General features: G+C 34.7%; 3 protein-coding genes across 4 annotated transcripts; 1 reads left to right on the top strand and 2 right to left on the bottom strand.

The window, feature by feature from the left end:
• Window positions 1-722: 722 nt before the first annotated feature.
• On the top strand, window positions 723-13,791 carry LOC143613707 (myosin-15-like). Its single transcript, XM_077087344.1, has 38 exons — window positions 723-978; window positions 2,758-2,901; window positions 4,037-4,182; window positions 4,274-4,430; window positions 4,515-4,573; window positions 4,820-4,976; window positions 5,201-5,350; window positions 5,593-5,729; window positions 5,828-5,974; window positions 6,070-6,171; window positions 6,385-6,442; window positions 6,680-6,781; window positions 7,603-7,640; window positions 7,744-7,870; window positions 7,968-8,141; window positions 8,217-8,348; window positions 8,587-8,696; window positions 8,854-8,914; window positions 9,076-9,253; window positions 9,360-9,565; window positions 9,640-9,759; window positions 9,880-9,978; window positions 10,060-10,281; window positions 10,366-10,505; window positions 10,627-10,738; window positions 10,834-10,884; window positions 10,965-11,054; window positions 11,450-11,620; window positions 11,694-11,846; window positions 12,048-12,221; window positions 12,291-12,428; window positions 12,520-12,590; window positions 12,668-12,767; window positions 12,855-12,911; window positions 12,987-13,043; window positions 13,130-13,210; window positions 13,290-13,372; window positions 13,487-13,791. Exons 1-38 carry the CDS (start codon window positions 832-834, stop codon window positions 13,608-13,610), a joined length of 4,575 nt encoding a protein of 1,524 aa, XP_076943459.1. The 5' UTR covers window positions 723-831; the 3' UTR covers window positions 13,611-13,791.
• On the bottom strand, window positions 13,653-27,303 carry LOC143613708 (endoglucanase 16-like). Of its 2 annotated transcripts, XM_077087346.1 has the most exons (9): window positions 26,692-27,303; window positions 26,397-26,609; window positions 25,701-25,901; window positions 24,781-24,858; window positions 24,513-24,662; window positions 23,836-23,944; window positions 23,448-23,611; window positions 22,974-23,281; window positions 13,653-13,677 (listed from the first exon to the last, which is right to left on the bottom strand). In XM_077087346.1, exons 1-9 carry the CDS (start codon window positions 26,893-26,895, stop codon window positions 13,653-13,655), a joined length of 1,452 nt encoding a protein of 483 aa, XP_076943461.1. In that variant the 5' UTR covers window positions 26,896-27,303. The 2 variants fall into 2 exon arrangements, with proteins under 2 accessions (XP_076943461.1, XP_076943460.1); XM_077087345.1 differs by lacking the exon at window positions 13,653-13,677 and having other exon boundaries at window positions 22,899-23,281.
• Window positions 13,723-14,934, bottom strand: LOC143613709 (protein OXIDATIVE STRESS 3 LIKE 2-like). The gene is made up of 2 exons (XM_077087347.1): window positions 14,684-14,934; window positions 13,723-14,161 (listed from the first exon to the last, which is right to left on the bottom strand). The coding sequence occupies exons 1-2, from the start codon at window positions 14,857-14,859 to the stop codon at window positions 13,855-13,857; spliced, it is 483 nt and encodes a 160-aa protein (XP_076943462.1). The 5' UTR covers window positions 14,860-14,934; the 3' UTR covers window positions 13,723-13,854.
• Window positions 27,304-27,578: the final 275 nt, after the last annotated feature.

The raw sequence follows: 27,578 nt of genomic DNA, 5'->3' as shown, positions 1-27,578 counted from the left end.
GTGATTTAGATAAATCAAGTCTCGGTTGATCAATCGTTATGAATTTTGTTTACCTCTCACTTGATTATGCATCAGGTAGTTCTTATATTTACAATCAATAATAGAGTAATCAAGTTCTAGTCCTTTTTTGTTAATTTATTGTTACTTTAAAACCAACATAATCAAAGACGAATGTAAACACAATGTTGAATAAAGAATATCAAAGATGAATTCAAAACTGTAACCGTTCATAATCAATGTCATTATCAAAAAGAAAAAACATCTTAAATATATATATCGATAGTGACATATGACATTGGGAGATTCAAAATGATATTACAATAACCTTTCTTTTAGTAGAGTAGGTTTTGCGATTCAAAAGGGGATAGCGGCGCAGCTTGTTGCTCGCTTACCCATTATCAAGATGTAGTTCGGTTTGTGTTATATATAATATGATCAATATTTTCTCATTATGAAATTAATTAATAAAACATAAAAACAAACATTTAAATTTAAAATTGTAAATAAGATAAGTAACTTATAACTGACTTGATTGACTGTTATAATAATAATAATAAACCACAGTAAAAACAAAAGAAGGGTTTAAATAAAAACACAAAAGAGTTGGTTCACCATCTATGTAACTGCTGTATTGTATTTGTATCCCCAAATTTCATCCCTCCATTAAAATAGTCCACCATTATTAGGGCGGGAGAACTCAAATTCCATTTCATTCCATTCCATTCCATTCCATTCCATCTAGGGTTCCATTTTCAATTTCAATTTCAAACTTTCATTTAATTTGGGGCTTTCCAATTCCGATGACCTAATTCATATAATTCACTCGTTACCATGAGTTATAGCAATAGCAACACCAGTATGAGTCTGCGCAAGGGCTCCAAGGTCTGGGTGGATGATATAGACACCGCCTGGGTCGCCGGTGAGGTTACCGCCTTCACCGGTACACAGGTTCAAGTTTCCACCGAGTCCGGCAAGCAGGTATTGGAATTTGTCAACTGTATGGATTTGACTTGTGGTTTAAGTTACTTACTTACTTTATTGATGGAATGTTGAGATGTGTTTGTTTTCTTTTTGATTTTTCTCTTTGACCTAACTGTTTGATTGTGTTGTACACGGAAATTTGATGAGGTTGAAATGCTTTGAGATTAGAGTATTAGGTTATGTGCAGAAGAAGGTGTGCTGATAGGAAGTCGAGATCTAGGTGTCGGTTGATGTAGCAAATTGCCATAGATTTTTCTTAATAACTTGATGCTTAAGTTAATTGATGTACACTTTTAAGTACATTGGAACTTAGGATTAGGATTAGGATTCGGATTCGGATTCTGCTGACATGGCTGCTTTGTTTCTGTTTTCCATCGACAAGTACTGGTTTCGAGTTTCTTAAATGGTGAAAAGATTGCACAATCAAGTTAATGGTTTAATTTTGTTAGATGTAAATCAGAATGAAATCTAAAGTTTGATGCTTGATACGTAATGGGTTATATTAATACATTTATTACAATCTACGATTTTATAAGTCGAATTTATTGTTGTTTCGCGTGTTGGATCTTACTTTTAATATGGAGATATATTCGTATCACTTTATTTCGGTGTTTGGGAATAGTTGATTTATGCAATTGGTAAATGATCTTATTCATGGTTACATTTATGTTTTAATACCAGAGCAAGGTCGTTGGATTTGGATATTTAGTTATCCTCAAGCTAGTAACATGATGAATAATGATTTGGACAATTTGTACTTTTTCGAGAGCTTAGAGTTTAGACTAAGGTAACGGCTTTTAGCAGCAACAAATGCGCAATAGGGAAAGCATGAAGAAAACCAAACCAACAACCGTACCCAGTTTGATCTCACAAATAGCAATGCTATAAGCAGGGTCTGGGGAGGGTGGGATGTAGGCAAATCGTACCTCTATCCCAAAGAATAGAGAGGTTGCTTACAGAGACTCTCGGCTCCGAAACCCATATGTATTAAATAATATAAAAAGACAAAGTTCGACACAATACCTCTAGATATTAGAGAAAATAAAAAGTTAAATAAAGTTAATATTAAATAATAAAAACATTTGTCAGAATAAAAATAAATAAATAAAGGTAGTGATAATAGTATTGAATATTAAAAATATACAATAGTAATTAAAAAATAATATTATAATAATTTATTATTTAACACTAAAATTAGGTAAACACATAAATAAATTAAATTAAGTTTAGTAAGTATAAAAAAAGATAATAGTAATAGTAAATTAAAAAATAATAAATCAGTACAAATAAGGATATTGAATAAAAACACAAACAACATACAAAATAGATAAACTTGAAGAAGTATGGGGGTAAGAAAAGGAAATATCATAATGGCACGCGACAAAAATAAGGTAAAGGGAAGCCTCTAAGATATTTATAACCATAAACTATACATTCTCTCTAAAACTCCTTAACCTTAATCCTACGTCTCCTAGAATTTCTATCCTTGACCATGTCCTCGGAGAGGTGCATGTCTAGCAAATCATGCCTAATCCTCTCACCCCAAGTCAATTTGGGCCGGCCTTTACCTCTCTTCCCCTCTACTATGTATTGGATTAAAGCTAGTAATATTGTAATGTTCATACTATGTGGTGCTGTTAAAAGAAACCTAAAAATGACAACTAACTTGACATGGTTTCCTGATTGTTTACTCACGATGTGAAGTTTTATGCAAAATAAGTATTTGAAAATGAGTTTGAAGTGTGATCAGTCTTAACCTTTCATGTCATTGTGAAGGTTTTGGCTTTTGCTGAGAAGCTGTTACTAAGAGATGCTGATGCAGACTATGGTGGGGTGGATGATATGACAAAATTGGCTTACTTGAATGAACCTGGAGTGCTTGACAATCTTAAGAAACGCTATGCACTTAATGAGATATACGTAAGTGACATCTTCTTTCTAAACCTGAGAACATTTTATTGATAGAAATTATTAATGTATTTCAAAACATACACATGCATGTATATTGATAATTTCAAAAACATACTCTCATGCTTGTTCAGTTTTTGTGCATTTTTGTTGGTTTATAATTGCACTTTAATGTGTGGTACTTTTGATATTAGATGATAAAAGAAAGAGGTAGCTAGCCCATCTAATGTGAATCAGTATTTATATATTCGTAATTTCGTATCCACCTTGGCAAATCATGAATCTATAACTCATATCACGATTTTGTTTGCCCTTTGTACTTAGGACACATTGGGATTGCAATGCCATATGTTTGTTTGTTACAGACTTGTTCATAACTCATATGTAGATGACACGTTCCAAATTATAATGGGCCTACTTTAGCTAGCAGATCAGACCCTCTTTATCTACTCTGTTTCAGTTAGTAAGGAGCTTAGTTATTTAGTTTGATTTGAGCTCTTTAGCTTCTTATATATATGTTATCCCTACTCATTTTATTGTCAGAATACACAACCGTATAAGTATTCCAGTAGTTTCCTACTTGCCCATATTCTGTATCTTTTAGATAAAGTTGTAAGAAACAAATTAATTTTTTTTTTGAGATATTAGAGTAGTAGGGGACACAACTGGTTTGACGGAAATGCACTATGATGATGAGACTGTTATGAACATCTCCAAACTAATATTCTTATGAGCAAAAAAGATTTATCGAGGGATCATCACTGCATTTGTAAAAGGTGGTTGAACCATTTGAGACCCTTTGTTCATTGAATCATTTGGGTTTCATTGGTAGATAATGTTGTATATCTTTGCAAATCTGCTACATGGATCATACATTAGGCCTATAATTGACAAGTTGGGCTTATGCTCCAACAAGTAATGCTAACTATGTAGTTAATGTATTAGTGTTTCAAATGTGGAAGTTTTTGGCAGTTTATTTTTTTCTGCTGCTTGTTTTAATGCTCACTTAAAAGTTAATATTCAAACAGAGCTTTTTAATCTTTTTTAATGGTCATTTGTTATCCATTTTATGATAGTGAACACCATCCTACCCTTATTTTTATCATGTTTTTACTTATTTTGATTTGGTTCTTGGTGTCTATGTCAGACATACACAGGGAGCATCCTAATTTCTGTAAACCCGTTCACAAAACTTCCTCATCTTTATAACGTGCACATGATGGAGCAATACAAGGGCGCTCCATTTGGTGAGCTAAGTCCACATGTATTTGCTGTGGCAGACGCGTCTTACAGGTTTATTAACTGTCGTGTATTATTTTGTCAATCTAATGAATTCTTGACGATGGTATGATGCATTAATCTCTTTTTGATTGTTTACATGCAGAGCAATGATGGGCGGCGCAAAAAGTCAATCAATATTGGTTAGTGGAGAAAGCGGGGCCGGAAAAACCGAAACAACAAAATTGATTATGCAGTATCTTACTTATGTTGGTGGCCGTGCTGCCAGTGATGACAGAACAGTTGAGCAGCAGGTTCTAGAAGTAAGTTTTGCTGGTCCTTATATTGGTCCATTGTCTGGTATAAGTCAATCACATTATTTTGACTTGGTTTTTTTCATTATATAGTCAAATCCCCTTTTGGAGGCATTTGGAAATGCTAGGACTGTTAGAAATGACAATTCAAGGTTTGCTTTTGATTCAGTATTTGTATTTTTGCTACTCTTTCACTCTGTTGGTCACCATGATCTTTTTAATTTTTAAGATCAAGCTATCCAAGTTATTACAATCAAAACACATCAACTATACATATTTTCGTTTTAATGCACAGCTCATGCTAGTTGTGTAGACATGGTTTTGTTAATGTGAAAAGCTATAGTACTTGTGCTCATATGCTAATATTGGGAAATATTTACTTTTGCTTTCGATTGCAGTCGTTTTGGCAAGTTTGTGGAGATTCAGTTTGACGCAGATGGAAGAATATCAGGTGCTGCAATCAGAACCTACCTACTTGAGCGGTCACGTGTAGTCCAGATTACAGATCCTGAAAGAAACTACCACTGCTTTTACCAGCTGTGTGCATCTGGAAGAGTACACTCTCTTCTCTTTTAACTTTCTTTCAGTGATACGTGTTTATGTATTGCACACACATATTTATAGTAAAAAGAGAACCATTTCCAATTTTCCACACATTTTATCTTGAGGTATATAACCTCCTAAATACATATGATAGGAACAACTGAACAAGTCATTCTAAACTTCAAATAATTAACGTCTTAAAAGGTATATAACTTTCTACATACCATTTTTCACAGGATGCAGACAATTACAAGCTATGCCATCCAAGCAACTTCCATTACTTAAATCAAAGCACGGTATATGAGTTAGAGGGTGTGAGTAGTGCAGAGGAATATGTGAAGACCAGAAGGGCTATGGATATTGTTGGAATCAGTAATGATGAGCAGGTCCTCTACATTTCTACAATCATATTTATTAACTCACTGATGTAACACTTTTATAAGTTTCCGATATGGACTTAATGGTGGAAACTTTGACGCTCGGGTGGGTTGCTTAAAGGGTCAATTGCATAGTTTATTTGATGGGCTGGGCTGGCCCACCAGCCTTTATAAATAAATAATGTTTTAAACATGATTACATAGCTATATTTCTGTGCTGTTTTCTTCATGTCTGTTTCTTATCTTGTTAGGACGCCATATTTCGTACATTGGCTGCCATTCTACATTTGGGAAACATAGAATTTTCTCCAGGGAAAGAGCATGATTCTTCAATGGTGAAGGATGAGAAATCTAACTTCCATCTTCAAACCGCTGCTAATCTTTTTATGTGAGTGTTGAAAATCATGTGTGTTTTTGCTTTGGTTTTGATATGCTCTTTTTTTCTTCTCATTGTCGAGAATGTGTGATTTTTGGCCTTCTTTTCAGGTGTGATGTAAAACTATTGTTGGCAGCTCTTTGCACACGTTCCATTCAAACTCGTGAGGGGATCATAACTAAAGCTCTTGATTGTGATGCTGCTGTTGCGAGTCGTGATGCTTTAGCAAAGACTATTTATGCCCGCCTGTTTGATTGGTCTGGCTTTATTTGCATTTACAAAATCTTCTCTCTTAATCCTCTCAGTCTCGATGCTGATTCTCTATTTACTCAACCTTTTTGTTTTATTTCAGGCTTGTTGAAAAGATCAATAGGTCTGTTGGGCAAGATAGTAATTCTCGCATGCAAATTGGAGTTCTTGATATATATGGGTTTGAATGCTTTAAGCATAACAGGTAAGTTTACACCTTATTTCGCTTCAGTTATGTAGTTTTTTGCTGTTGTGAGTCATGCCTTATATGAAACACATTCAGGAAGTCTGGTAAATATGAGAATTAATTTTGTGAATTCAAAGATACACATGTGCGCGCACGCACACACACACACACCTTTCATGTTTTCCTTCATGATTTTATAAAAATGTTCAATTTTGTTTTTCGGTTTTACAGTTTCGAGCAATTTTGCATTAATTTTGCGAATGAAAAGCTTCAACAACATTTCAATGAGGTGAGCATTGATATATAACATGCATTTTTGTGTTTTATTGCTAATATATATAAAGTAAGCGATGTGAGGTATCTGCAACCTTTCCTGAAACATTTTAGCGTATCAAATAATTGAATAGCAGTCTTTACGCGTTGATTTTTTGTTTTATTTCGCAAGTCATTCTAGAATGTCACTGATGATTTTTACCTACCATATTTACCTTTATTTTTGCAACCATGCTTTGCTGTATTTTTGTAGCATGTTTTTAAGATGGAGCAGGAGGAGTACCGGAAAGAAGCAATCACTTGGAGCTACATTGAGTTTATAGATAATCAAGATGTTTTAGATCTCATTGAAAAGGTTATCTCTTATTCTGATAACATGGTATTCTATGTCATCTCTAAAATGCATATGCTCACTGCTTTCAAGATAAAATAAACGACACAAATGATTATGGTTACTTTACGAATTAATCAAGCTTTTCTTCACTTCTTTTAAGGGATTTGTGCTAGTTGTTTAAATTTGTTAACACAGAAGGATATGTTTTCTGCTACATTTCTCTTGTGGTGAATGGATCTTTGTTTAGATGGCCATTACTGCTACTAAGTTCGTATGCTTTAGCTTATTTTGCAATAGCAATCTCCATGCTTGATATTTTTGACACTGTTTTCATGTATAATGATATTAATTTGTAGTTCCATTTCATTATATAGATTCAATCATTCACTCGGCACACTATTTTGGTCTCAAAAGTAAATTCTGTTGGTGGCTGATGTGTTTTGTTTGGCTTTACTTCTGTTTTACTATGCTCTATGATACCAGTAGTTTGCTGTAAATTCGTTCAGTTTTTATCCTTAGAAACATTTAATGAGTTAATTTACTATGTATCTTAGTTTATAGTGTTCTTGACGGTTGTTTTGGAACTGTCTCTTATGTCTTATAACTGACTTAGCTAGCATCCAATTTTCAATTGACATGTCTTTGATAATATTTTATGAGAGACAATTATGGTTTCTCTGCTTGAGTCACCCCTTTGGGTTATTTATTCTTAAAACCTTTCTTGTCCCTGCTTCAGTTCTGAAAATTTGCATGGTGTATCATACTTCTGCTTGTTATCTGTGCATTATAGACAGATCTTAGTTTTCTGTTCTTCCTTATCATCATGTTTTTTGACATTGCAGAAGCCTATAGGAGTAATTGCTCTACTGGATGAAGCTTGGTACATATTAATTTACAGGATTCTTACTGGTGGCTTGGTGCCCTGTTATATGTTGGTTGTTTTTCTGAGAAGTATTCTTATCTTTGTTTACATGTTCTTGCAGTATGTTCCCTAAGTCAACACATGAAACGTTTGCAAACAAGCTTTTCCAGAATTTGCGGGCACACCCCAGGTTGGGGAAGGCAAAGTTTTCCGAGACAGATTTTACCATTTCTCACTATGCTGGCAAGGTAAGTCAAATATCATAGCATGTCAGGAAAGAGAACGCAGGTGTTACTAACATGATACACATCTTAATAATATTTAATCATGTTTCTTCAAATGCAGGTCAATTATCAAACAGATTCATTCTTGGATAAAAACCGTGATTACGTTATAATTGATCACTGTAATCTGATGTCTTCATCAAAGTGTGGTTTTATTGCTGGTCTTTTCCCCGAATTGCCAGAAGAATCTTCAAGATCTTCATACAAGTTCTCTTCTGTGGCATCTAGATTTAAGGTATGTCTTGTTAGTTTATTGTTGAATTAATGATTGTTGTGATGTTCAGGTTTTTTTGTTCCTTAATGGTTATAGCAACAACTACAAGCTCTTATGGATACCCTCAGTTCAACAGAACCACACTACGTTCGCTGTGTGAAGCCAAACTCAGTGAATCGACCTCACAAGTTTGAAAATCAGAGTGTGTTACATCAGTTACGTTGCGGGGTTAGTGGCATTATATTCCTTTTCAGTTTCTTTTATATGATTTTTTTCGGTGTTCTGTATCAACATTAATGTGCACCTTTGTGATTTTCTGATTCTACATTACTTCATCAATGTTAATGTGAGAATTCGAAGGAATATATACTTTATTTTAGATAATATGTGATAATGGATCTATTAGGTTCACTTTTTTGTCATTGTTTCAAGTAGCAGTATGAAGTTATAGTGCGATATTTTGTAGGGTGTTTTGGAGGCTGTCCGAATTAGTCTTGCTGGTTATCCTACTCGAAAAACTTACCATGAGTTTGTAGATCGGTTTGGAATCATCGCCATGGAAGTTATGGATGGAAGGTAAACCTAAGGCGGGTTCGTTGAGTTGGACCGTACTTAATGTTTAGTGAATCTGATTCTGATTATCAAATGTCTAGTTTATGGTTTGGTTTCCTTTTCTTTTATATATACTCACCTATAGTTCATTTTCTAACGCTGCCTAAGTTGTAACTTGCAGCTATGATGGACGAGCCATGACAGAAAAAATCCTGCAAAAACTGAAACTTGAGAATTATCAGGTTTGCTCACTCAAATCTGCAACATAAAACATGATGATGCTTAATATTTGTGATTAGAGTTACATTATTAGTTACTCAGTTGATGCGTTGTTGCAATTATATCTACCTTTTATTTTATCAGAGGTTTAACCTCTTTATATCCCCCCTGTAATTTTATACAGTTGGGGAAGACAAAAGTTTTCCTGAGGGCTGGACAAATTGGCGTATTGGACTCTCAACGTGCTGGAGTATTGGACAATGCTGCAAAGTGTATCCAGCTTCGACTTCGCACGTTTGTTGAACACAAAGACTTCAAATTGAAACGAGCAGCTGCAATTACTTTCCAAGCATGCTGCAGAGGTTCTTTCCTTTAAAATTAGTTTATATTTCATTGTTCTTATTGTAGTAATCTAAAAGTCTATTAAATTTTTTGATATTGATTAACAATTCACTATTATTTATGCAGGCTATCTTGCTAGAGTTACATATGCTGCAAAACGAAGAGATGCTGCCGCCATTTTGATACAGAAGCGTATTCGTGGATGGCTGTTGAGGAATGCATATACACAGAAATACCTCTTTGCTCTACTCTTGCAAGCAAGCATACGTGGTTTCGCTACTCGGCAAAGATTTCTACACATAAGGGAACATAGGGCTGCCACTGTAATTCAGGTACAGTATTCATGTCTGCATTTTTCTGTTTTCAAGATTTTCATGTCATTATATTAATGATTTTGTTTTCACAGGCTCGATGGAGGATGTTTAAGGTTTGTTCTGCTTTTCGACATCGTCATCGTGATATCACAAAAATACAGTGTCTTTGGAGAAGAAAATTGGCAAAGAGAGTGCTCAGGAAGCTTAAGCAGGTATGGTAGTATTGGCTGTAGTTGTACTATAACTACTTAGGAAACATTTATTAACCTTATGTTTGTTTGGTTATCATCTCTTTTTGTGGTTGACAAATCATTTTGTTTCATATTTCACAGGAGGCTAATGAGACTGGTGCTTTGCGCCTTGCAAAAACGAAGCTAGAAAAGCAGCTGGAGGATCTTACGTGGCGCTTGCAACTTGAGAAGAAATTAAGGGTATGGATTTTGGTTTCAGTTTTGTTCTCACTACACACTAAAATTTAGTTGTATTTGTAATGTGACCACTATTTAATGCAGGGCTCAAATGATGAATCTAAGTCTGTAGAAATTGCAAGACTTCAAAAAATAGTGCAATCGTTGACCCTTGAGTTAGATGCAGCAAAGTTGGCTACAGTCAATGAATGCAACAAGAATGCAGTGCTGCAAAACAAATTGGAAATGTCTGCAAAAGAAAAATCTTCATTAGAAAGAGAACTTGTTGGGATGACTGACCTGAGAAATGAAAATTCATATTTGAAGGTAACTAAAAATGTATTATTAAATTTAATATGTAGTGACACCATTTGAAAACTTGTTTATTAAAAACTTTTCACTTCCCTGCAGAGTTCATTGAGTACATTAGAAGAGAAAAACTCCTCATTACAGAGCCAACTTATTGAAGCTAAGGAAGATGCATCCAACAACCTCAAAAAATTGAGGGAGGTTGAAAAAACATGTTTGCAACTCCAGCAGAAGCTGAAGAGGTCTTTTTTATGTTTCTATAGATTTCATTTATCATATGTATTCTCATATCAAAAGGCCTCCTTTGAAGACCTTGCTAATTAGATTATTTTGTTTTACATTTTCTTTATTTTTTTAATGTAGTTTTGAGGAGAAGTTCTCGAGTTTGGAGAAGGAAAACCTTGTTCTAAGACAGAAGACATTAAGTACCCCTCTGAAAGGAAACTGGCCAAGTAACGCCAAACCTTTTATTGAGGTATGTTGATTGTTGATGATATTAAAATGAAAGTTGACTTTTGTTTGACTCAAAACAGTGCTGATTTTCTTGTGGTTTTGATCGTTTGTACACAGAAACTCTCTGGTGCACTTACTCTTCCATTTCCTGAGCGAAAAGCTCTATTTGTAAGATCAGTGTGCTTAATTTGTCTAACAAAAATATATTATTTTCTATTTTCTTATGACATGTGATAATTTGGGTGCAGGACACACCTACACCTACCAAAAGTGGAAATCCCATTTCTCAAGGTTTGACAGATTCACGGCGGTCAAAGATGACTACTGAAAGGCACCAGGTTTGTGATAGGAATCTGGTTCGGGTCTATAGCCATAATAGTAAACGGGTCAAGTCACATATTCAAGTTCCCGCCTAAACAATATAAATTAAAAGAATATAATGGAGGGAAAGTAGTGGGGAAGTTTTTATCAGTTTCTAGTAACCGTTTTAAGATTAGTATTAATTGCTTTGTTTTTCCTTTGTAAGATAGGGATGTTTATGTTTATCAGAATTAGGGTTCTTTAACCTTGTAATTGGAGATCAAGCCTATCTCGAATGTGGCTATTATCTTAATTTCAGTACTTTAGTTTTCGGTTTCTATCAGTTTGTCTCTCAACAAGATTGTAGTACTAGCAGTTGGAGAGTTACACCTTGCAACATGTATGATTGTTTGTTTTGAAACTTTTGGTGCAGGAGAACTCTGAAATCCTCTTACGGTGCATTAAAGAAAACTTGGGATTTAAAGATGGGAAACCGGTGGCTGCTAGTGTTATATATAAATGTCTTCTTCATTGGCATGCCTTTGACTCTGAAAGGACTGCGATCTTTGACTTCATTATTGAGAAGATCAACAGTGTTCTTAAGGTATTTTGTTTGTAGATCTATAATTTCTGTTCATTTCTTTTTAGTTTTTAATATATCATGCTCTGTTATGTAGGAAGGGGATGAAGGTGTTACTTTGCCATACTGGTTATCTAATGCTTCAGCTCTTTTATGCCTGCTGCAAAGGAATTTCCGGTCCAATGGTTTCTTGACACCTGTATCTCAGCGTTCTGGTGTGTCCGCTTTGGCCAATGGGAGGGCTACACAAGTAAGTTTCATATTCTGATTAAGGGCTTTGGTTTGTCTGAGTTAAGAGACTTCATCCTTTTACTAGTGACCTTGACTTCTGTTGGTTGAGTAAAAAGGAGGGGCCTTTTGGTTATTTGGCGCCTTTCACCTAGTCACCTGGAAATAAAAATTTTATTATACTCGAGAAATGTTTTAATGTTATGTCGTATGCAATTATCAGGGGTACACTCCACACAAATACATAGGGTTTGAAGATGGAATCTCACCTATGGAAGCAAGATATCCAGCTATACTGTTTAAACAACAGTTAACTGCTTGCGTGGAGAAGATATTTGGCTTAATAAGAGATAACTTGAAGAAGGAAATATCACCTCTTTTAAATTCATGCATCCAGGTTAGTGTTTGTTGGTGTCATAATTTAGGTCTTTTATTAGTTTTTTAACCATGAAAATTTTCTGTGAAGGCTCCAAAAAATCAACGAGTACACGGTGGTAAACCGTCTAGGTCACCTAGCGGTATTCCTCAGCAGGCAGCCGGTAGTCAGTGGGAGAAAATCATAGAGTTCATGGACTCTCTTATGGATCGTCTACGTGGAAATCATGTATGACAAAATACTAAAATCTCTTACTCTTTTACTTGGGTTGTAATTATTTGTTAAATATATGCTTTAACCTCGGTAAACGTACATGCAGGTACCTTCGTTTTTCATCCGCAAGCTTACCACGCAGGTCTTTTCATTCATCAACATATCACTTTTCAACAGGTATTGGATATTTTATTGGAAATATATATTTTCTAGGTTTATGAGTTTGTTTATACTGATTAAAACATATTTTTAAGTCTTTTATTGCGACGAGAATGCTGTACGTTTTCCAACGGGGAATACGTCAAATCTGGTCTAGCAGAACTGGAGAAATGGATAGCCAATGCAAAAGAAGAGGTATTTTTTTACTCTTGTTGATTTTTAATGCTAGATGTGTTATAAATACTTATATTCCTTTCGAGGCTGACTAGACACTCAATTTAGTTTACAGGACCTTCTTGGCATGAGCTAAATTATATCAGACAAGCAGTTGGGTTTCTGGTATGCGATAATCTTTACTAGTAGAATAAAGTTTATTAGTCAAGTTGACTTATATATAGTTTAATTTTTCTGTAGGTAATACACCAAAAAAGGAAAAAGTCTTTGGAAGAGATCAGACACGATCTATGTCCGGTATACCTTAATTATAGCTTAAATATGACTTAACTTTTGTATTTTCTTTTCATCAGACATGAAATTAACTTGTCAGTTTTGGACAGGCGTTAACTGTTAGGCAAATATATCGTATAAGTACAATGTACTGGGACGACAAATACGGGACCCAGAGCGTATCAAACGAGGCTAGTATCGTTACTAATTTGTCGGTGTAATATTAGTTACACACAGTTTCTAAATGTTTTTTTTTTTGGTTTCATATAGGTTGTTGCCGAGATGAGGGATATGCTGAGCAAGGACTCTCAGAATCTTAAATCCAATTCATTCTTGTTGGATGATGATCTGAGGTAAGTCGCCTATGTTTCTCATATTTCCAAGACTGATCACATATGCACAATCATTTGTATCGAACATTGGACCTTTGTTTTTGTTAACCTCAGTAACGGTTTTGTGTATTGCAGCATTCCATTCTCGACAGAAGACATCTACATGACGATTCCCGCGATTGATCCTGCAGATATAGAGGCCCCTGCATTCTTATCTGAGTATCCTTCAGCACAGTTTCTTTTTCAAAATCCCAAGTGAGTGTTCTGTGCATAATAAGTGTAGCAATGTGGAAACATATGTTTATGGTTTTAGTTTAGGACAAGTATTTGTCAAGCCATGTACATGAAGTGTACAACCTACTAGTGTTGCATGACATTAAATGTTAACAACCTTTTTTTATTTTTTAATTTATGTAAAGCTTGTATTCATCACTTGTCAATTCTAGTGGATTGTAATCAAAATCAAATGGTAGGTTATAACTGTACTGTTTTGGTTAACATGTTCAATGCAAATTAACCATCGAGAACGATCTCAACGCCGCCAACGGTCTGTTGATTTGAGGCTGTGAAGCATGTGTGCTAAAGTTGGGATCTTCTTTTTGGATCGTGAAGTTGAATCTTGAAGTCTTGGGTTTCTTACGTATCTGTCCGGTGTGTATGCTTGATAGTTTAAAAGCTCCAAGATTCTTTCGTTTTCTTGTGTAAGCGTTTTCTGGTTTTGCAATGTCTTGTACAGAAAATGTTGGCCACACGTCAGCTAGACACGTGAATGATTTTGATTTGCCGTTATAGAATGTTGATATCCCTCTCCTGTAACATCACCACATTACACAAAACATGTCACCACCATTGGTCATGTCACTGATACGAGCCTTGTGTTGTTCAAGGGCCACACATGAGCTTTTGAACAACACAAGACTGAATACTACAAACTAACATAATACAAGTGAAAGTAAAGGTGGTTGCTATACAAACACCATAACAAAAGTGTAAAGTAGCTTGTATGGCATTATACGACTCGTATGATATCAAATTAACTCAACAAACTAGAGCTTATTACATCATAAAGAGCGAATCTAAGTATTAGCATCTATAATTGATTTCTTTTGTGCAATACTAATCGATAGGGCCTCGTCAGCAAGTGCTACAAGATCTCGTGCACTAGAACCCATGGTTATGGGACCTGAATCCATTCGTATGAAATTCCAAGTGAAACCCCCTGGTATTTACTATTGCGGATTTGAAAATAATGGGAATGGTTTCGGTTCTTATGATAACCGAAAACCCTTCAATTGGTAACATCTAAACACAACAAACAGAATGAATATAAACCTGATAGGCAGCGCTTGCTCGAGAGCTTGAATGGCATCATCAAAGATATTATCATTTTGACTCTCAGCATCATCTTCCAAATCGGCATTGGCATCGCTGTCGTCTCCGATGGAAGAGCTACTAGACGAATTGCATTCATCATCTTCTTCTTCTTCTTCTGGTAAGATCATCATCATCGTCGGATTCGTTACTCCGGCGGCTCTCACATTTGTCTCCGGTGATCAGGAACCATCAACCTCTTCTCCGATCGTCTTCATCTGATGGATCCAATGTAACCGAATGTAATTTTATTCAGAATTTGCGATTGGATTATATATATATAGTACTTATACGTGAGGCTTGTTTTTGAAGATAACCAAGTCATAATTGCTGAATAGGATCCTAATCATCATTATATTTATAGATAAGTCAAACGCTTCTTCATTTCACCCTTTTCTTTTACTATATTTGTATTCATTAATTCACTTACTTATTATTATTTTTTAATGAAAAGCAAATGATTAAATTCCTAGACCCCATTATTTTATAATTCATAAACAAGTAAACTACAATTTTCATTTATTTGGACTTTTAGTTTCCTCACTTTTATTTAATTGTACACGTTACTTTTATTTAATTTATAATTTTTTAATATATACAATTTTTGTTTAGATTAGGTACGTCCTTGTGGTTTGACAAATAATATGAATTTAGTCCAAAAAGTTTATTTTTTGTATATGGACCCTTTATGTTTCTCAATTACATCCAAATCATTAATCTCGTTAAATTTAATCATTAAGTCAGGGGACTCAGGGGTAGACATGTCTTATCACTCTTTCTTTATTATAATATTATTTAAGTGAACTGCAGTTTTCGTCCCTGTGGTTTGTCCAAATATGCGGTTTTAGTCAAATAGTTTCAAGTTCGCAATTTCTGTCCCTATCAAATTTGCGAATTTCGTCATTGTAGTTTCATTTCACTTGCAATTAAACCCGAATTTATTAACCCTGCTAAGTCTGGTCGTTAACCCATCTGCGTGCCTCACGTGACGACCAATTTTGTTGGTTTTCTTCCAAAATAAACCTTAGTCCTAATTCGCAAGTCCCCGCACATGAGGGGCTGTGGTGTATTTGGGAAAAAAGAAAAAAAAGGACAAAACTGCCCCTCAACTGAATGACACACTAATGGGTTTAACGACCAGACTTTATGAGATTGGTGAATTCGGGTTTAATTACAAGTGAAATGAAACCATAGAGACGAAAAATGCAATTTTGAAAAAAAAAACTACACTATGGTTTCATTTCACTTATTATTAAACACGAATTCACTAATCTCGTTAAGTCTACTCGTTAAATCCATTAGTGTACCCTTCACTTGAGGGGCAGTTTTGTCCTTTTTTTTCTTCCCAAATACACCCCAGCCCCTCACATGAGGGGACTTGCGAATTAGGACTAATGTTTATTTTGGTAGAAAGACAACAAAATTGGTCGTCACGTGAAGGGCATGCAGATGGGTTGACGATCAAACTTAGCGGGGTTAATGCAAGTGAAATGAAACTATAAGGACGAAAATCGCAAATTTGATAGAGACGAAAAACGTAAATTTGAAAAAAACTGTACTAAAACTACATATTTGGACAAACCACATGGACGAAACCGCAGTTAACTGAAATAAGTATTATAATAAGACAAAGTGAAAAGACATGTCTACCCCTGACTTAACAATTAAATTTAACGGAGTTAGTGATTTTGATATAATTGACAAAAAATAGGAAATGTGAAGGGTCCACATGCAAAAAATAAATTTTTTCAGACTAAATTTGTATTATTTGTCAAACCATAAGAACGAAAATGACACTTTACTTTTTTTTCTATTTGTTAGTAGGTGTGTTTTGCTCATTGCACACTAATTTAACATAATAGAATTGATGTTAGTGAGTTTGAACGAAATGATAAGAAAATAAAAGAGAGAAATAAATGAATGAAAATGACGAAAATGAATAAACCATGTGGACGAAAATGATAGTTTTCTCGTCATTTAAAATTGCATCCAATTTTCACATATATTTTTATATTAAGTTCATGCCAATTCTTAAGTTATAACAAGAGATAACTTAGCAATAAATAATAAAATTATCTAAATTATCTAGAAACACAAAATTAATATACTTATCAGGGCCAGCTCGGGGGTGTGCGATTCGACTGAGGCATGTAATTTTTGAGTGAAACGACGCCGTTAATTGGTCGTTAATTTTGGTGTTTAAAACTCGCCAGAAAAATAGGTTCAACAACGCCGGAATATTAGACGATAGTCGGAGACGGAAGGAGCACGTGTGCAGTTAGAATGTGTTTCAAGAAAAGTTTTGGCATAAGGCAAGAGTGGTCTCTGACTTATTTTAATATTAATTTAAAAAGAAATACTTCTAACCTTTAAGTTTTACAATTAGTATAACTAACCCCTCTACTTAGAATTATAAAGAAACAACAAAATAGATTTAGAATTGGTATTTACATATGAATCCACGCTAAAATGTATGACACTGGAACCAATTGACGTGTAATTATTGTGTCTTTATAAATAAGAGATGATGCTGATTTATATATTTATTTTACTAACATTACTAGTTTGAAAACATTAAAACATTATGAAGTGTCATATTCCGCCATCTGAGATGACGGAATACCTAGTTTCCATCACCAACGCATCCATATACCTAGTATCTATAATTTTTTTTTTCTTTCCTAAACCTACAAATCAGAAAAAGAAAAGAAATCTAGGTAGGAATGACTACAAAATTAAGTTTTAAGAAATGACAAAAATAGCCCTTGCTTTTTATTTCATAATTAAGTTTAATATTTACATACTCTTGTTTTAATTATACTTTATCCTTAACTTAATAACTTTTATTTCAACATACCATTTCTATAATCATTTAAACAATTTCAAAATCTTAAGTCTATTTCAAAATAACTATATCAATTCTCATAATTCTGTATTAATAAATTGCATAGTTTTGAAATTTGGGGCATTAAATTACTACTATATTTTTGTTATGTTAATCGTTATAACAATATGAATCATCGATTATAAAAAATACCTTATATTATTCATTATTCGTTAAGGCTATAGGTGTTTTTCTTATTTCGGCTCGGTCGAAACATTATAATTTTCGAAGACGACCCTGATATTTATCATCATGGTTCTATCTTTCTTCCATCATTAGGTAAATGATTAAGATGGTTAACTAAAATAAAATTCAACTTTAAGTGCTCTAATTCTCATGAAGATTTGATACATTGATACGAAACTTGGTTTATATAAGGTTAAGATGCAATTATAAACTCGCGCAAGTGTGATATGTGATTTACTTATTCATCTATTGTAACATTTCTAATTTTTCAAGCAAAAATGTCAATTTCTAAAGGCAATGGATTAAAATAGAAATTTTGAAATATTGGATCCTTCGCGCTACGTGAAGGATCTGAATAAAACTCTTCACGCTACACGAAGTAGTCAGAAGTAAGCGTGCCATGTATCGACACGTGGCAGGTCTAGTTGTCGGCACACCAGACCTATTAGGCGGCTTCGCTCTAGGAGAACGGCCAATCCAAAATCCTATGCTATACATGAAGGAATAAAATACTCAGAGGCGGTTACTTTGTCCTTCGCGATACGCGAACGGCCAAATTGTAGTACTTCGCACTACGCAAAGGAACACAATTTTGGCCTATAAATAGGTGGCCACGGGGTGAAACCCCATTCATCCATCCACACTCCAATCACACACATAACCTCGTAAAGTGTGCCACATCAAGCCTATGTGTTTCTTATAAAAGCATTCGTACAAGGTAAGGATTCTACTAGATTATTTTATTATATATAGCTTAGACCCTAGTCGGGGGTATAGTCCATACCTTGATCGAATAATAAGTGAAATATAGTTTTTATAAGACAAGTGTATAGTTAAAATATTATTTCTTTATAATATAAAGTTTTTATGTTTCTTTATGAGATAGAAACCCGGTAAATACGTTTCTTCATGAAGAAGAAACGTAGTATATAAATGATAAACATAAAGTGGACTAAAGGCCTATATAATTTATAAAGGAATGATTATCAAGGTAAATGATATGCAAATAGACTAAAGGTCTCAATATCGATCGTTGATCTAGTTATTTATAAAAGGTTATTCTCATACTATAGGTCTGATGTAACAAACAAGTATAACTCAGTAAGACACAATTATCACGAACAAAGGTGAATACGTCTAAACTCTTTACAAGTGTGAAAACGCTCAAACTCTTTAATTGAGTCTTATAAATGTTTACAGGAGATTAAGCATCTCTAAAATTTTATAAACAAATGTAATCGCTGGCCCTCAGGCTAGTGTATACGTTTGTATATATCCTTTCATATGTGGGTAGACGGTGGGCACACCGCACCACGCCTGGTTATTCCTCCGCCACGTTGGGCCAGACCTAAGTAATGTCCGATGATGCTAGACTGTCGCTATCTAGTCAAAACAATTAAATCAAGTTCCTAATCACCTAAGCAAGCTAGGGTAAGTAGGGTGTCGAACAACGAGGAGTATGTGGTCAGTGTAACGTGTAACCAGTTTCTAATATTATGAAGTAATGAATTGTAGTGCCAATCACACAAGCAAATAGTTTGGTTTTAATACTGATTAAGCAATTTAACAAATTCAAGCAATTAACAAAAACATATCACACCCGGGGTTCAAGTATGCCAAGAAACAGTAATCTCATGCAACCTAATAGATTAACTATCATTGATTAACACAGACTGAATAACGAGCTAAAACTTGGGCATCAACAATCGCTAACACACGACACTGGTTATCAAACGGTCCCTGTTAGTGTGACTCAACCAAGGGAAATTGTGTGCTTCTTTGTATTCAACTAATCAAAACAATCATATGAGCAAAGCAACCGACAAACTAATCATTCTGATCAACGTAAACCTAAACCGACTGAATGCACATCAATACTAAACATCAATACTCATAGATTAATCAACAATAATTACAAAGTGTATGTTCTTAGTACATGAGAAAACTGAAATAATATACTTTACATCCTAGGCATGATTCGAAGAGATTAGCCGAGCATCGTCATAGATAGGTCTTCAATTATGATGATATGGAACATGTATGTGATCTCGGGGTGAATCGATATGATGGAATTGACCTCTATTTGCTCTAGACACTGCCTGGAATGAGTTTGATACGAATAGGGCCGTCAAAAACATATTTTAATAAAACCCTAACATTCCCCGTTTTACCCACCCATCGCGGTACGCGATGGGGTCTTCTGGGATCCATCACAATAAGCCTGGGTCTTCAATCTCTCCCATCGCAATGGGAGTAATCACCAGCTAGCAAAAGTATCTTGCATTGTTTTGCGTTCTGGACGTCCCGTGTCTTCATCTCGTGCCTCACATTAACTGTTTTAACACCTGTGACCTGAAATGCAATATACACGTATGAAGTATCGATGTTCACACAATAATTGATTAAAACTAGTAAATAAACGAACTTAAATATATACAAATTAACCAACCATCATCCGAGAGGGGATAATCTTGTGTATATTGGTAGTTGCTAAGTACTCGAACGCTGGGGTGTTTGCTGAGTGGTTTCGAGTTGAGCGGGAGTTTGTAATAGTAAATCAGACTTTCAGAACTTGGTTATTTCCTAAGCCACGATGAGCCGTGTCATAAGATAACCGAAGAGATAATAAGTATACTAATTTTTTTTGTGTAATCGCATTCACCAGCATGTGCTACTAACGTATTTTATAACTGTTTTATAAGTAATTAAGAATATGTGTTTGGAGATGATGGTTAGCCATTAGATAATCTGATGGCTCAGTTGAAGTTTTATTATTAAAATAATGTAAATTATGGTTTTAAAATTCTAAACACTTTAGTAACAACTACCGGGTGTTTAATTCCCGACTTTTAAAAATAATAATATTTTAATCAAGACTTTTGATTTGCAACCTTAAACTCTGATGTAATTACAAATCATGTATCAACTATTGGTCACACTCCTAGGCTTTAAGTTGGGGTGTGACATCTACCCGCAAAAAACATATGGCATAAAATCTTATGGATCTAGAGTGGTATTGTATTAGAATCAAAATTGTACAATTTACAAAGAAAACGAAAACCTTATTATATTAACAAGTCGTAGCAACTAATTAGGCTAGATGGAAGGAAAGAATCAAGCTACCAATAAAAAAATATATATGCCCAAAATAGAACATCTAGAATATTTCTTTTACTCCTCTTCAAATTGGAGCATGAAGGTCACAAATGCCCAACTAATTAATTAGAGATCGAAATTGTTGAGTTCCAAGAGCTTTTGTAAGGACGTATGCGACTTGCATCTTCGTGGCTATGAGTGTAGGCCAAACTTCTTTTGATTCTACTCTCTTACAAAGTAGCAATCTATTTTCACATGTTTATTTGTTCGTAAAACACGAGATTATTTGCTATGTGGTATGCTGCTAGATTGTCACAGAATAAGGGTGTTGATGCATCAGGAGGTGCCCCTAGCTCTTTGAGAAGTCATCTCATCCATAGTATCTCACTAATGGTACATGCCATGGCAAAATATTCTGCTTTGATGGAGGAGCAAGAAAGAACAAATTGTTTCTTTGACTTCCCCGATACTGGTGCACCACCTAAAAGAAATATATATCCGGTTCTAGATCGCCTCATAAACTGACACACAAACCAATCTGAGTCAGAATAAGCATATTGTGATTCATACCTCCTTCCTTTGGCAAAAAAAATACCTTGTCCCGGAGTAGCTTTAAGATACCGTAAGATCCGTGTTACCGCATCCATATGGCTTCGTCAAAGACCGCTAACAAACTGGCTTAATTAGGACATTCATGGAATAGGTAATATCGGGTCTCTCCTTTGATTAGGCATATAAGTGGCATGTACAAAAGACGGCTTGGTGTTAAGTCGAAGGAAGTACACACTTGACACCCTCGAAGATTCCGACATGCAAGGATGTCGACCTAGTTCGTTTCCCCATGGAACAAAATCTGAAGTTAACAAAGGATGATGAAGATGATCGTGTCAATATTGCTAGCCAATATCGAAGACTTGTGGGTAGACTTTACCTTCAGGCTACGAGACCCGATGTTACCTATTCCGTGAATGTCCTAAGCCAGTTTGTTAGCGATGCACGTCGAAGCCATATGATGCGATAACACGAATCTTACGGTATCTTAAAGCTACTCCGGGACAAGGTATTCTTTTGCCAAAGGAAGGAGGTATGAATCTTACGAGAGATGCGGTAACATGGATCTTACGAAGAAGCCATATATCTGCTACCATATAAAATCTTATGGATCGAGATTGGTACTGTAGTAGAATCAAAATTGTACAAGAAAAGGAAAGCCTATATATTAACAAGTCGTAGCAACTAATTAGGCTAGATGGAAGGAAAGAATTAAGCTACCAATAAAGATAAATATATGCTAAAGATAGATCAACATCTAGAATATTCCTTTTGCGGCTTTAACTTTTGTTTATAGAAGTTCATAATTCGAAAAAAAATATGGAGGGACATCCATATGTATAACAGTACGGTTGTATGAAACTCAAACTCGTTTGATGGAAATTTCGATAAGAAAATTAAATGTATATTCTATTTTTTCTTGTATATCCTTTGTATCTTCTTATTTCACTTTTTCTTGTTAAAATGTTATATTTTAGAATTTTTTATAAGTAATATTTCAAATAAGTTGGAAGATATATTAGTTCTTCATCCATCCAACATCATTGAAGATGTGTTGTGCATTTCTACACGTATTGATTACAAGTGTCATCTACTAGACGAACAAGTATTGTATGCATTTTCTTGAAATTGTTAGCATATACAACTTCAATCAATAACGTATGTGCATATTCACATAAGTTGGTTTACCATGCACTTAGTTTCAAAGTATATTTTCAATACATCCCAATGCATTCCTTGGTCTTTGATGACACACCCATAGAACTTACTCTTGATAATACTAAAATGGGTAAATTGTAACTCATGAAAATTTTTCCTTAATGTATTGAAGCTTGTTTATCAAGGTACACATTCCTTGAGATCCACTTACTATACGATTCGTGTACATTCTCTTCAAATTTCAAAAACTTCTATAATTTAAACTTACCAATAAAAATCTATTTTTACATAGGCTACGGTAAAGCAAAAGCAACAGTGACTTTGAGTTCAATATGTACAACTCTTGATCAAAAACATACTCTATGATGTTTTGCTAGTTTTGCAAGAACACCTATCGCAAGTGAGTTAATGTACGTACAAGGTTCGGTAAAGGATGAATTAGTTCGTGAGTCTACAAAAACATCTGCCCTATTAGGACCACCAAGAATGGCACCCGTGAGCTCGTTAGGATTAGGGCAATTTGTGTTGAACCAATAAACAAAGCTCATCCCGCAGGTTACATCATCAGTCTTAGCCGTTACTGGAATTGATGCACCTCTATGGTGCGCCTGGAGAGGCGGGTTGTGACCAAACCCAACCATTATTGATCTATGTACCGGGTTGTGCCCAAGTAAATAATCCATCTACAGCAAAACAAGAACACATATTTAGTTAGAAGATTGTTTTTTGTATCTTTAGTTTAAATGGTTTAGCAACACCACCTAAAAATCAAGGTGATATTACCAAACCACCTAAAGATAAAAAAAAATCGCATAAAGATGGAGTAGTGCAACACATATATATATATACCTCTCGTTTAGCGAATCGCATAAGATCGGTATGAGTAAGGGTTTTACAACCACAAATGACTTGCATATTATGTCTAGCCAACAGATCACTGTAAACACTGAAAAGGAATGCTGTGGATGTCACATATTGTGAGTTTGCACCATCTCTAAAGTGAATTAAACCTCCTGCATGCATGTTTGGATTATGAGTATATATGTATGTCTATAAACTTATAAGCCAAAACCGTTTATTCTATCAAATCTGAAGAAGTTTTGACGGTGGTTTAAGAATGAGACCAATACTTCTAGGTGTTTCTCTACTTGTACTTTCAGATGGTTCGCTGTCTAGTGACACGCGAACTGCACAAAAGTACAATAAGCTTCCTATTTTTGAAACAAGAATAGTCTACCTGGGGTGATAAAAGGCTGACGGTAAGGGCTATCAGGATGAACCGCACAAATATATTGATCAGCTTGTCGTTGAAATGAATGAAATTCCCTTTGTCCTTCCCAATATAACTGTTTCGATCAATGCATTATCATAATATGTGCCATAAACATATGATTATTATAAATAAAATTGTTAATTCTGGTTTATGTATTGTGTCGAAGATCTCAATTAAAAAATAGCCGAACAAACATATTAGTTAAAATCATCAAGTAGGGGGTTCATTATTCAGTTTAAAACTGATTACGCCGAAACCTGATCAAATCACAACCGTTTAAAATTGAACCAGATTACATATTCGGTTTTATTCGGTTTTTGGTTAATTTGGTTCGAACTGAGTATCAAATAATAATTATTTTTAAATTTTGTCATCAAGCTCAACCCAATAAAAAATAATGGTATAAAAAAATAAAAATAAATGATTTAGTTTAGTTTGTCAAAAATCATACGAATTGGTAAGTCGGTTTTTGTTATGGTTATGAACTTCCTGGGAAAGGATTGCTAAAAGCCTAAATGAAAACCTTGAAATCATAATGATTATGTTTGGAAGTTAACAAATCCTTAAATTCATACTAAACAATCTTTGTGTAACATGCTATTCGAAAGCGCTTTTATGGTAATATTTATTCTAATACGTACCTGAGAAAGGAGGACTTGGGCACCTGCATATTTGAGATCCCAACTGAACTCATAAACAACAGCAGAGGTGGTCTCTTCACTTATGTATTGCAAATATGCTGGATCCTTTGTTGCTATGTATAGCCATGTTGCCCCCCAAAGCAACTCATCCTGGATATTTCATATTTTTTTTAACTAATTTTATATAAAAATTATATCACCAAATAAATATATAACACATATTTTGGAAGCCAAAATTGCAGTAAGAACTTGCGGTTAGGGATTTTACATGATAACCGGAGTAGGAGCAATAAAAAGGGCACGCGCCGTCGAAAGTTCCTTGATGTTCTTCAGCGAATTGAAAGAGCTGCAAATACAACCAACTTATTCTAACCAAAACTATATATTGTTAATTGGTGGCAAATAGTTTAAGAACAACTAATTTTTGTACGAAAACAAACTTGTGACCGATATTAGCGACCGTGTCTTCCATCGCTAAATTTTCGATGGATAATGGACATTCACTATTACACAAACGAGTATCACCGACCGTAGATCACTGACAGGCGGTATCCATTAACTTTTTTTTGAACAGCCAATTTTATTGATAAACAAAGACTATCAAGAAGCTAGCCAACCAAACAACAAAACACCCGCAAACAATACACCCGAGTACAAGATTATAATCAAAAGGAAAACGAACACCAAGAAAACGTTTTTTTGTTTTTGTTTTTTCCGCAAAAGGTAAATTAAAAACCCTGCCGGTACTCTGTCGGCTACCCATGGATTTCATAGCCTGGGCGAAACAGACAATTATTTCATCGACAGGCATTTGACAATGATAAGTCCGGTTTTGTTCGTTTTTTGTGGGAACTACTATTTTCTGAAGGTAATCCTTAAGTAATATTTCGGTAAATATTCTTCAGTAACCTTTTGGAAAAACCATCTGAGTGCGACACTGGAAGAGTTGTTGGTATTCCATCGTTGATCCGCCATTAATCTGTCGGTACTTGGATTACACACGCCTTGATTTCCAATGAAGTATTAACAACATTTCTGTTGGTACACAACTTAACCGACTGACTTGTCGGTAAACATCGTTTGTTTTTAGTGATTTTTACGCCCTTTATCAGTCTTTAAGTTGTGAACTACTAAAAACTTTTATCTGATTGATTAATAAGTTATCGGGTAAAATAAATTAAGAGTAACCATTTTGGCTCTGCAAAGGAGGGTTTCAGCGTATGCAGGATCATCAATGCGAAAAACGATCGATGAAGCAGCCAAAGCAGCAGCCGTCTCAGCAGCAACCTCGGTTCCAGGACGGTTTTGATTAATCTCCAACACCGTCCTCGGTGTTTTCATGGTCTCAGGCTTCATCCAACACTGATGGTCCAAATTTGGATCGCCAACCTATAAGACAAAACTTGAAGATTTTATAAAACAATCATATTGCAAGTTAACAATTAATGTAATCTTTGAATAAATCTAGTTTATATATGATTCATTGATTATTGTTACAAACTTAAAACTATATATGTTTTATATATTGACTTACAAGGAAACAAAAATGATAAAGCTAATCAAATAAGTATAATGATAAAACCATGCGTTGTGGAAGGGAATAGGTGACGCCCCCATGGCCTTGTAACTTGGTTTTAGTGGCTGACATCTCTCCTTTTTAACGCCCACCAAAGGACTGGTGCATCGGCCCTTAACGCCCCTGCATAATGGTCATGTTTAGCCTTCTTTGGCACCTTGAAAGGTCTTGACATGGCGAAGGAGTGACGCCCCCCAAAGCAACCACAACACTTGGTCTTATAGTTAAAAAAGAAAATTTTAAAAATAAATGATAAATCACATAATAATAATAATAATAGTACTTAGTTAAGTAAATAAATGAATTACCTGAACAAACAAACGATTAGGTTGAAGACTAGCTTTAAGAAAGTAATCGGTTCCCCATCTTATGGCGTTACGAAGGTTACACATTTCTCCGGCATCCTTAATCTCATTTTCATAGAAATAAGCAGCCCACGCCATCGTTGTGACCGTGAACGCCATCAGAAACCCATATTTCACATTATCTCCGGCATCATAGTATCCCCCGACCAAATCAACCTATACATAAATTAACACACATCAAAACAAATCACAAACACATATTAACTATTTTAAAAAAAATCTTCTAAGGCGTGCTTACACCCGCTTCTTTTCCATCATCAAGTGCTGAATCACCTCTCCAAGGAGGCCTATGATTAGGAGGAAGCTTTCCAGATCTTTGAGCCTCCAAAAATATAATGGATTTTGTGAGCGCGCCTTTGTAATCGAAATGCGAGTTTACGCACAGCCAGAAACTAGAAACGACGGCGAAAACGATGAACGACAAACAGCATGATTTCCTCATTAGAGATGACCCTTAATTAAAGAACACTAGATTTGGTTTTCTTTTTTGGCGGGAAGGTAAATGTGTATGGCATGAAAATGAGTTAGGTTTTGGTGGTACTTGAAAGGTTAATTTGAGACGTTTACTATTAACCAAGAGTTTAAAATTGTATAAGTACATACTGTGTGGCTGATAAATATTAACTCGCAACATCCACAAGTAATCCTAGATTCATTTATTACCATTAATTGTGGAAAGTTTAAAGTTACATATGTTTGATATGTCTGGTTAAATATTGTTTTCTTACGTTATACAAGGGTTAAATTAAATGATGAGTTATTACAATGTTTCAAGTACGTTTATTTATATACCTTATATGAATATGAATGTTTTTATTTTGTTCTAAGGAGATGTGTTAGAAAATTGAATATACTAAGAGTCGTCACTCATTTGGTCTTTTGTGTTGGTTATGTATGTCGTTTTTCAATGTTATACATCATATCAAGAGGTGTTTGAGTGAACAAGGATTGGGATTTGGTTGTTGTGTAAGGAACCACTGAAATCATAGGGTTAAATAAATCTCCTTTGAGGATATGATAATTTCTGGTAACATTAAAAGGAAAGTAACAACATAACATGGTTCATATGCAAACACGGTTCATATGAAAAATATCATAAGTACAAAAATTTACAAGATTTATTTA

Source organism: Bidens hawaiensis, unplaced genomic scaffold (assembly GCF_021521415.1).
Source record: "Bidens hawaiensis isolate Kalapana, Puna unplaced genomic scaffold, B.hawaiensis_p1.1 tig00038070_1, whole genome shotgun sequence".
Taxonomy (NCBI): domain Eukaryota; kingdom Viridiplantae; phylum Streptophyta; class Magnoliopsida; order Asterales; family Asteraceae; genus Bidens; species Bidens hawaiensis.
Note: the sequence above shows the minus strand (reverse complement) of the source record. Positions and strands in the feature narration are given on the sequence as shown.